Below are 11,269 nucleotides of genomic sequence, written 5' to 3'. Positions count from 1 at the left end.
TTCATGTAATTTTTTCACACTGAAGTTTATAACTTTCAGGTCCAGATTTCTTGTTCATATGATGTTAGGAGATTTTTATAACGATTTTTAGTTTGTAAATTTATATTTGCTGAAACAATGATTGATTAGAAATAATTTCAAACATAAATTTTAAAATTGTTAGTATAAAAATTACTAATTTTATCGTAGACAATGTTTTATAAAATAATCTTTGATTACGTCTTGATTAAATTTGACAGTTAAAGAACGTCAAAGATGATCAACGAGTCAAAATTTGGGTTTCTGACTCTGCTTTTACATTTAACACTACTGATATGCATCTTCATGTGCAGCACCCTTGGCGGAGGATGAACCACGATACCAAAACCTACGTGGCCCAATTCACCGGGCCGGCCCAATTTTTAAACCCATCGCATCCATTGGATTTTCTTCTCTTCTTCCTCGGTAACGTTTTTTCTCACTGCATCAGACACCATAGCCACCGCACACTGTGGTTGTGTATGGTTCTTAAATGAAAAAATCCCAACCCCTGTTCCTTCTTCTGCACCATCACAATCGCAAACCCTTCTCTTCCGCTGCTCCTTTCCCTCACCAACCTTCTCTCCCCTCTCAAATCTTCCTCATTCTCTCTCGCCCCCAATGGCGAAAAGACCCTTCCCTTGATTCCCTAATCCCTGCCCTAACCCCTTCCCTTCTCTCCTCTCTCTTCAATCTCAACCCCGACCCTCTCACCGCCCTAAATTTCTTCCGATGGATCCGCCACAAACATTCCTTCGTCCACACCCTCGGCACCTACGAGTCCCTCCTTCTTATCCTCGTTCGACACGGAACCCTTCGTGCCGCCGAGAATGTCCGCAACTCTATGATCAAGTGCTGCGCCTCCGCACACGACGCCAGGTTTGTGCTGAATCTCCTCCGCCGAATGAACACCGCCCCCGAGGGTCACGAACTCTCGTTTAAGCTCTCTATCACTTCCTATAATAGACTCCTCATGTGCTTGTCTCATTTTTCTCTGTTCGATGAAATGATAAGTTTGTATAAGGAGATGTTGGATGATAACGGGGATGGCAGTGGTAATGGAAATGGTGATGTTTTCCCTAACTTGATCACGTTGAATACCATGTTGAATTCTTATTGCAAATTGGGGAACATGTATGTGGCAAGACTGTTTTTGACTAGGTTGTTAATATGTGGGTTTTCTCCCGATTCGTTTACGTATGCTTCCTTGATATTGGGTTATTGTAGAAGCAATGATGTAGAGAGAGCTTATAGAGTGTTTCAGATTATGCCGCAGGGGAGGAATGCAGTTCCATATACTAATCTTATACATGGGCTTTGTGAAGCTGGGAGGCTTGATGATGCTCTTAACTTGTGGTCGCAGATGAGGGAGAATGGTTGTTTCCCCACGGTTCGGACTTATACTGTTCTCATCGGTGCGTTGTGCGAGTCCGGGAAAGAGGTGGTGGCTTTGAGTCTTTTTGGGGAGATGGTGGAAAGAGGTTGTGAGCCTAATGTTTATACTTATACTGTTTTGATTGATTATTTTTGCAAGCAGAGTAGGATGGAGGAGGCCGTGGCAATGTTAAACAAAATGGTGGAGAAAGGCATGGCTCCTAGCATTGTCTCGTACAATGCCTTGATTGGTGGTTATTGTAAACAGGGGAGGATGGAGGATGCTATGGGGGTTTTGGGTCTGATGGAGTCGAAGAAAGTTTGTCCCGATGTGCGGACGTATAATGAGTTGATTTGTGGTTTTTGTGAGGGTAAAAGTATGGATAGGGCAATGGCTCTACTTAATAAAATGGTTGAGAATAAATTGTCACCAAATGTTATTACATATAACACATTAATACATGGGTTGTGTAAAACAGGAGTTGTAGATAGTGCATCTCGCTTGTTTCATTTGATGATTAAAGATGGTTTCAGTCCGGATGAGCGGACTTTTAGTGCTTTTATTGGCTCCTTCTGTAGAATGGGCAGGGTTGAAGAAGCTAATCAGATCTTGGAATCCCTCAAGGAAAAAAATGTCAAAGCAAATGCACATATATACACAGCTTTGCTTGAGGGATACTGCCAAAGTGGGAAAATTGAAGATGCCCTACTATTGTTCAAAAGGATGGTTGCAGAGGACTGTTTGCCTAACTCAGTCATGTTCAATGTATTGATAGATGGCTTACGCAAAGAGGGTAAAACGCAAGATGCAATGTTGTTGGTGGAAGACATGGGAAAGTTTGGTGTGAAGCCCACTCTTTATACTTATACCATTCTTGTTGAGGAAGCATTGAAAGAATTTGACTTTGGCCGAGCTAATGAAATTCTCAACCAAATCATTTCTTCTGGATATCAGCCTAATGTTGTCACGTATACTGCATTTATCAAGGCATATTGTAGCCAAGGAAGATTAGAGGAGGCCGAAGAGATGGTGGTCAAGATTAAAAATGAAGGCATATTGCTTGACCCCTTAATCTATAATTTATTAATTAATGCATATGGATGTATGGGACTACTTGATAGCGCATTTGGTGTTCTCAAACGCATGTTTGACACTGGCTTCGAGCCTTCTTATCAAACATACTCCATTCTAATGAAGCATCTAATCTTTGAAAAACATAAGGAAGGCAGCAATCATGTGGGGCTTGATTTAAGTAATGTATCTTTTAACAATGCAGATATATGGAATAAAATTGATTTTGAAATCACTACCATGCTCTTTGAGAAAATGGCAGTATGTGGCTGTGTGCCCAATCTTAACACTTACAGCAAGCTTATTAGAGGGTTTTGCAGAGTAGGACGTTTGGACATAGCCTTCAGTTTGTATCATGATATGAGGAGAAGTGAAATCTCTCCCTCTGAAAGTATTCATAATTCTCTTCTTAGCAGTTGTTGCAAGTTGGGAATGTTTGTGGAAGCAATGACACTGTTAGATTCTATGATGGAATGTGGTCATTTAGCCCATCTGGAATCATATAAGCTTCTTATTTGTGGGCTGTTTGAACAAATGGACAAAGAAAAGGCTGAAGCAGTTTTTCATAGTTTACTACGATGTGGGTATAATTATGATGAAGTGGCTTGGAAAATTCTAATTGATGGCTTAGCTAGGAATGGATATGTTGATCAATGCACAGAATTGCTGAGCCTTATGAAGAAGAATGGCTGCCATTTACATTCTGGAACATGCTCTATGTTAATGCAGGAACTGAATAGAGTTGAAGAAAATGATTGTTAATTATTTCCTGGAATGGAACAGTTACATTTCTTATTATTCATATCACCTAATGTCTGGTTCTGATACACAATTTAGTTTCACAGCAAGACACTTTGGTGCTTTATTTTTTTGTTGACAAACTATTGAATGCTGCGAGTGGATATTTGCTTGTCTGCTCTGGTGCTGCAAGTGGATAAACTATTGGATGGTGGATATTTGCTTGTCTCCTCTGGTGCTGCAAGTGGATAAACTATTGGATGTTGGTAACCGGCTTATCCATGTGAGTTATATTTCACTCATTACTTTTGAAATAGAGATTAGCTAAGTTATTCACTTCTTGATGTGAGATATGCTGTATATTGTGGTGCTTTGTGACAAACTTGACAAAGATGAAACCAAGCCTACACCAAAAGCAACTGCACATGTACCCTTTTTTAAGGTACTGATTGTTGCCCCTTCTATTTTTTCACAGGTTTTCTACTGTACTTCCTGAACTTTAATGTCAGGCTCAAGATCCAGTAAAAATCTGTTGGTAATAATACATGTGGAAATGTAATCGGGAAAATTTAATTTATTCCTGTGAATTAGGCTGATTTACGTATCTTAGAATGAGGTAGATTGATGTGATTTTTTATTTTTATAATTTTTATTTCCTTTTTTTCTCAATTAGGTGAGATGAAGATGTCTGTAAATAAGTACCATATGTAATCTCTCTAAACACAAGTCAGAAATACAATTCAGATTTTTTACTTTCCTTTCACTTCTTTCTTTTTGCATGCATTGGAGGAGTACCATCTTCTGTGACCTGTTCCATCTCCACTTAACTGCTGAGCTCCCTGCTCATGCCATTATCATCTCTTATATGCAGCTGTTTTTTTTTTGTTAATTGATGGACATTTGCTACTGTTTGGCTGTAGCTGTTTTTTTCTAACCTAGTTCGGTCTTTGGATCTCTCGTAAAATTCCACTTGTTTGACGGCTATGTAAGGGACTTAAGTGCAAAAACAAAAGATATAAGTAAGGGATCCATTAGCAAAAGGCAATCATCAGACTCTTTTCTGGATTTTCTGTTTTCTGTTTTGTTGCTGCATGTGTCATGACTGACACTGAGTCGTGACCTGCCTCCTCCTTGAGTAAATAAAACAGTGCAGAAATTCTTTTATTTGTGTTCTCTATTTGTTTTCTCCTTTCATGTTACTCAGTTTCTGTCCGATATTACTACATTTGGCTCCTTTATTGTACCCCATTTTTACTGGCTTCCTTGCAGCATGGTGTCCTTTTTCACTGTCTTTATTGCAGCATTTATCACCTTCATAGGCTGTCTTCATTATAGGCAGTTAGCAGCAGTCTTCAGTGCTGTTTCACCTGATAAAAAGAAAACAAAGGACAAAATTCCAATGAGAGCTTACTCTATAACCAAGGGACTCTTTTTTTGTCTCCAAATATAATTTTGCTTGCAAGCTGAGAATGTTGGATATCTATTTACTAGTTTGAGGGGGAAGTGTTGAAATGTAACTAGGAAAATTTTAATCCATTCCTATAATCAGACTGGTTTTGTTGTATGTGTATAATTTTCATTGTCTTCTATACTCTATTAGTTGATGGGAAGAAATCTGTAAAGGCCATATGCAATCTCTTTGAATACAGTTCAGATTTATTCCTTTCTTACGAGTATCTTTAAATCAAATCCATTTTAAAGGTAAATAATTATATTATATATTTCTCGATTAAATTTAATGTACTATAGTATATACTAGTATGTGAGGAAAGTGTTTATACTACAATGTTTGTATATCCATTTCAGTTAATATGATTCTCAACAATTTAATAATGGATAGTTCGTCAACAAAACAAAACTTGAGTTACAAACCGTTTTGTTGCATCTTAATCTTAAATTCAATCATGTAAATTAGCAGGAACATTGCACTACTTAAAAGAATAAATTAGAGGCCTTATATTTTATCAAAGGAATTTATTTGTGACTGTATAAACATTTTAATGTGAAATTTATTGTTATGATTTAGATGCATATTTTACAATTGGTATCATCTATCTAATTTCTACTTATTTTTATTGAACATGATTTATTCCTACTTAAAAAATTTATACTTATTTTCATCATGCATATTCTTTAATTTTGAGTTGTTCATATATTTCTTTTAATTGATTTAATTCAAAAATTTACACAATTATGCTTACCAATAATGTTACTTATTTGAAAATGTTTAACAAATCACCATTATTAACTGAGTTTTAGAAACTGTATTTTTCTAATTTATAAAATGAGATGCATTTTTATCGGTTTAATGTGATTGACTAGGTTCTTCTAGCAAGACAACACAATTTTGATAGCAAATGCATTTTAATATTAAACTAAAATAGGACAATTGGGTTCTCTAACCAATTGAGAATTTTATTATTATTTTTTTAAATGTTAGCTTGATTTGAGTAGAGTAACAGACGTAATTTAGTCTGTAGTAAGTTGCTTGCTTAATATCGGTAATTTTGTTGTAATTCTGTATCTAATCAATGCGTTGTCGCATTTAATATACAAACAACTTTTTACATATATAGAAAAAGAAAAACACAATCGATTTGTAACTGCTTTAAGGAGCAAAGATCCACGAGCGTCGTATTATTATGTTTTTAGAAATATTTTTCCCTCCATGACGCTGAAAGGCAGAAAAAAATTTCTCGCAATTTATGTTGCAATCAAATAAATAATCACAAACATTAAAGCAGATGTATACAAAACATCCCTAGCAAAATTCAGCACACCCGAGAGCCAAGTTTCATAAAATATATTTGATCAATGCATGGTGATTGATGGCAGTGCTGGGATGAACTACGTGAGCTACTATACAAAGAAAAAGTTCTATTACAATGAAGGCAATGCCAAATTCATAGGAACTCCGGGGATGCACACAGCCGTTGACTGAAAGACTATTTACCATTGGGAGAGGTGAGTCTATTTTCGTCTAGATCATGTTTCGATGTAGAATCCCCACCCATCAATTCCGAGAAGCCCTCCACTTTCACAGGAGGGGCTCTAACCATGCTAATGTTCCTATATACACAAACAATGAAGTCTTAGTAAAGATAACATAAAAGCCACCCTAACAAAAGCATTCGTGTATTTTAAAACTTACGGCGACTGCATTGAAGGAATCTGTAAGGAACCCATCTGTCTAAACTGTGCGCCAGATTGAGAATGGAAATTTGACATTGCAGCCATCTGCTGCTGCTGCTGCTGCTGAGGCTGTTGCGGCCTAAACTGCATTTGGGGATGTCTAGAAGTGAAGGCATTACCATCAATTGGTAGATCTTGGTTTTCAATCTTGACTTGAACCAGCGGTCTTTCCTTATCTATATCCATAGATGGGCGAGTAGCTACAGCACGCCTTCTCATTCTCTCTATTTGCTGTTGCTGATGAAAAGCCATACTTTGGGAATGAAGCATCTGCTGCATCTGTGGATGCATCTGCCTCTGCATTTGAACCTGCACATTAACGATGCATTGGGTAATACTGCATAGCAGGAATCATTAATCAATCTAGCAGAGAACATATTTAAAAATTCTTAATGAGGAACAAAATTAATTAGGCAAATAGGATGCAGACCAGTCACAAGTCCATATAGATGACAGGCAAAAAAATTCAATGAGCACAAATTCTCTTCCTTCACATTATACCATAATTGGTGGGGAGCAGGGCAAATACATTTTTCTAATATATATTCAAAAGCTCAAAAGTACTACTTGTCAAATCATCGTCATCTCCATCAGCTCAGGAAGAAAAAGGAAAGGAAGGATGTCTACTACATTTCTCCAGAGATCAAAACGGGAAAAATTAACCTAATGAAACTAAAAACTTAATAACAATGCAAACAGAACAAGTGAATTTGAACAAATACATGAAATATAGCACCTAGTACTATAACTTGGATATGAAAAAAAATATTGGGCAGCCACAGATTTATAATAGCATGAAACTTCAGATTTGTCATTTCATTTTCAAATAGCATTCAAAGAGAAGAAAATTATTTTTTGATGAATGATATATAAAGGATAGTCACTGGCCAAAGCAAAATAAAATCACCGTTCAACATGAGGAAGCACCAAATACATCAACAAAAGTGCAGGGTTCTCTAAAGATCCAAAATAAATTAGCATGAAACTGCAGCTTTGTAATTTTCATTTTCAAACACCATTCAAGAGAAAAAAAATAAGTTTTGATGAATGATATATAAATAATGGTCACAGGCCAAAGCAAAATAAAATCACAATTCAACATGAGGCATGGTGTAATTCTGTTTTGAGGAAGCACCAAATACATCAACAAAATTGGAGGGTTAAAGATCCAAAATAAGGACATTCACCCTACGTCTCACTGCCAATTCCCCTGTTCATGTCCGAGCATCATACAAGTGGCTTACAGAATTAAATAATAGACAAAGAAATATATGTAAATACTTGTTGAGGTAGCCGAAGGGAACTCTGCTGTTGTTGCTGCAGCTGCGGCTGCATTCCATGAACTTGTTGCTGATTCTGTTGTACATTATTCTTAGAGCCATCTTTAACCACATCCACTAATGGTGCAAAATTACTGAGCAAGAGAAGAAACTGTTAAAATGCATCCGGTTAAATATAAACCAGAGTAAACTATCACCTAAAAAAAAGAATCCTCGAACAAAAGCACAACACATCATCTATGCACCAAAAAGTTCACAGTAGCACAATTTATGATCACACATCTCTTCCTCTCCCTGGCAGATTTCTATTCTTGTGAATGTTTATAAACAAAGTAACATTGTAGTCTCAGAGCAATCCCCTTTGGAAATAGTAAAAGTACAACTAAACACAGGAAAAAGTGTCTAAACTCACCTAAAACCCACTGTTTTAAGCAACATCTTCAGAAGCTCAATGGCCGAGCATTGTTTCTTATAACTATCAGCAAGCACTTTCAAATTCGTTCCTATTTTAACAATCCGTTCACTCAGTACTTCAGAGAAGTCCTCAACCGAACCTTCCATGGCACCTTCAAACCCCACGCCCAACAAGATCCGCGCCACCGCCTTTTGAGCCAATTTCGTCGCCTGCTGGGGCCCCACAACCTTCCCATTCCCGTCAGCTCCAAATTTCCCACGGCTCACGCCTCCTCCGTGCTCCATACTACCAGGCTCAGGCCTAACCCCAAGCCTCTCCATCATAACGGAATGCCTAGTCGGTGCAATAGGAGGCAAAGTATCAAGGACACTAAACACCTTCACCTTCTGCTTACCGCTATTTCCCACTCTATCACTCAACGGAAGCGCGCTATCAGGCACGCAGTTCAACGCGAACGCTATCTCGGGAAAAACAGCGGAATCACCATCATCAGTAACAGCTAAGCCACCACCGTTCGGCTGCAGCGCGTGATCTGCAACCGAATTCACATCCTCCTTAAACGCCAGACGCCTTTTCTTATGGTTAGTAACGTAGTTAAGATACGAAGCCATCTCCGCCGGCGAACGCGATTCGCCGGAAACTATATTCTTACTAGTCTTGTACTTATCAATCACCTGACTGTACCACGTTTCCGGCAATTCAGATTCAACGTACCTGGATCCGGAAGCAGAGGCCGTTTTATTAGATTGATTCTGCGTGAAATTGAAGAAATGTTAATTCGGAGAAGTAATTAAAAGAGAAGAGAAGAAATAGGTTTCACGTACCTTGGAGTCGTGCGAGGGAGTGTCAAGGGTGAAGTAGATGTCGTCGGCGTGCAATTGGAGGTAGGTAGGGTTGAGGCGTTGGAGATATGAGTTAGGATTAGAGTTAGGGTTAGGGTTAGGGTTTGGCGAGAGAGAAGCGGTGGCTTTGTCGAAGAGAAGCGCGCGGACCCTGAGTTGAAGAGGGACGTGAGTGGAGGAGGTGATGAAGGAATCCCAGGCGGAAGGGGAAGTGAGGAAGGGTGCGAAGCCGGCGTAGGTGGAGTCGCCGAGCCAGGTTCGCCACACGCCGCACGTGTCGAGCTTCCGTGCCAATTCGTAACCGCGGCCATCCTCCCCCAGCAGAGCCATTGGGGGTGCCACCGCGCACCTCAGTTTGGAACACTTTCGTTTTGGTCAAACAAACGCTTTTCTCTGGACTCACTCTCCACTTCAACAACACACTCGGCTGGCCCGTTTAATTTTTCCCCCCTGCCTCTCGTGTGCATGATAAATAAGGTAACATAAATTATCATGTTATTTTATGTATTTATTTCTTTCAAAATTATTATCTATAAATCCGTAAATTTATAATCGACAAATCATACACAAACACAAAAAAAAAAATTGTAAAAACATGACGTGTCGACCCGCCGGTTTATTTGAAGAACAATTGTTGTTTTGTAGTTTAGTATTTTATAAGCAAGTTTTTTTTGACAACTATTAATTTTTATGTTCTGCTTTTGAGATTATTTTATGCTTTAACTTTTTTTTCAATATATAATGGATAAATAGTATATCATGGATAACTGTAATAGTTATTATTTATATATTTCACGTAATGTGTTTTTAATATTATAATTATGTGATATTTTATTTAGTAGATTTATTCTATTTATATAGAATGTCACATTTTTATGGTATGAAGGTCTTCTTTTCTTAGGATCTATTGGCTTGTGTTCGCTTAGTTTTCGTTGGGTCTTCTAGTGTTTTGTTGGCCAAGTTTCTAGACTAATCAAGTTTAAAAAGGGTTGTAATAGAATTTCTAAACACGTCGCGGTCTAGCCGAATTTAATTGACCCAATAGATTGTAAGGTTACCCCGGACTGACCCACAACCCATTGTGAAGTGATTATGTGATATGGTTGGTTGAACACCCTATTTTCCTTCGTTCTCCTTATCTTTTACTGTACATCGGACAATCTGTCATCACACCATCACATAATCTCTTATCACACCATCAAACTCACACTCTCCCTTACTCAGAAGTTTGAACAAAATCTTCCTTTCCTTCCAACTTTGCGTGACATTCCACTTCAAGCGACTCTGATGATGTTTCTTAGTGACTACCTCTCTGATGACAACATATATCACTGACAACAACGGTCCTCTCCCACAACAATGCCTTTGATGTCGTTTCTCTTCTTCCACATCGAGATTAGGGTTAGGGTTTTTGTGTGATTGGGGTTTTTCTGGTTGTGGTAAAAAATTTGTGGGTTAAGGTTTTTGCAGGATTAGGGTTTTTTCTAGTTGTGATGAAATTTGTTGGTTAGTGTACTCTCCACGGACTCAGGTCAAAATTCAACCTCATTTTCCGAGCAGTACGTAGCTCATTACATTTTTTTTAACATGGTCGGACATCTCGTCAAGGTCGGAGTTAATCCTAAGATATAGAGATGTACATACACAAAATACGTGTGTATCAGAAGGTAGCCCATTAGCATGGCCCAAAGCAGCCCAAAGGAGATAACCCAAAAGAGGGAAACTGGTGCAAAGAGAGGGTGTGAACAAAATGCAACATTTCTAAGATATGTCCTTGGATTTTAGGGAACAATATACGAAAATAAAGGAGGAGTGGAAAGGTTGATTAGTTGAGAACTTGGAAGTAGAAAATGGTTACCAACAGAAGACCCTATATATGAAAGATTAATAGATGAGAAAGGGGCATTTTTTTTATAAAAAAAAAAAGAGTATAAGCGAGAGTAAAAGTGAAACAAAAGAAAGAAGAGACTGGGCTATCGATTGATAGTAAATTAAGGTTATTGTTGTTCTGGCTTGATCCTTAGTTCGAGATCGGAACATTGGCGCCCACTGTGGGGTAGGTAAAACCAGCATCCCTGCCCACATAAAATAGCATGGAAGTAACAACCCCTAGAAACAATGGATGAGATCCCCTCACCATGGAGCAAATTATGCAACATATTGAAAACTTACGGCACGAAAAAGAAGCTATGTGAAAGCAGGTAAACGATGAGCAAGCTCGATGGCAAGAGCACGAGGCAAGATGTCGAGCCGAAATGGAAACAGAAAGCGAACACTTGCGGAAAGAGAAATAGAAATCCCGCCATCGTTTAGAAGAATCACTACGCCAACAGGAGCA

The 11,269-nt window shown here is 38.3% G+C and overlaps 2 protein-coding genes across 5 annotated transcripts; one reads left to right on the top strand and one right to left on the bottom strand.

Annotated features, from left to right (window-relative positions):
• Nucleotides 1-274: 274 nt before the first annotated feature.
• On the top strand, nt 275-4,653 carry LOC114173476 (pentatricopeptide repeat-containing protein At5g65560-like). Of its 4 annotated transcripts, none has more exons than XM_028057916.1 (2): nt 275-3,485; nt 4,472-4,653. In XM_028057916.1, the coding sequence occupies exon 1, from the start codon at nt 512-514 to the stop codon at nt 3,224-3,226; it is 2,715 nt and encodes a 904-aa protein (XP_027913717.1). In that variant the 5' UTR covers nt 275-511; the 3' UTR covers nt 3,227-3,485; nt 4,472-4,653. The 4 variants fall into 4 exon arrangements, with proteins under 4 accessions (XP_027913717.1, XP_027913713.1, XP_027913716.1 ...); XM_028057912.1 differs by having other exon boundaries at nt 3,678-4,653; XM_028057915.1 differs by having other exon boundaries at nt 275-3,644.
• Nucleotides 4,654-5,877: 1,224 nt separating this feature from the next.
• LOC114173683 lies at nt 5,878-9,388 on the bottom strand. The gene is made up of 5 exons (XM_028058208.1): nt 8,914-9,388; nt 8,087-8,841; nt 7,676-7,808; nt 6,354-6,703; nt 5,878-6,271 (listed from the first exon to the last, which is right to left on the bottom strand). Exons 1-5 carry the CDS (start codon nt 9,259-9,261, stop codon nt 6,148-6,150), a joined length of 1,710 nt encoding a protein of 569 aa, XP_027914009.1. The 5' UTR covers nt 9,262-9,388; the 3' UTR covers nt 5,878-6,147.
• Between the last annotated feature and the right edge of the window lie 1,881 nt (nt 9,389-11,269).

Source organism: Vigna unguiculata, chromosome 2 (genome assembly GCF_004118075.2).
Source record: "Vigna unguiculata cultivar IT97K-499-35 chromosome 2, ASM411807v1, whole genome shotgun sequence".
Lineage (NCBI taxonomy): Eukaryota > Viridiplantae > Streptophyta > Magnoliopsida > Fabales > Fabaceae > Vigna > Vigna unguiculata.
Note: the sequence above shows the minus strand (reverse complement) of the source record. Positions and strands in the feature narration are given on the sequence as shown.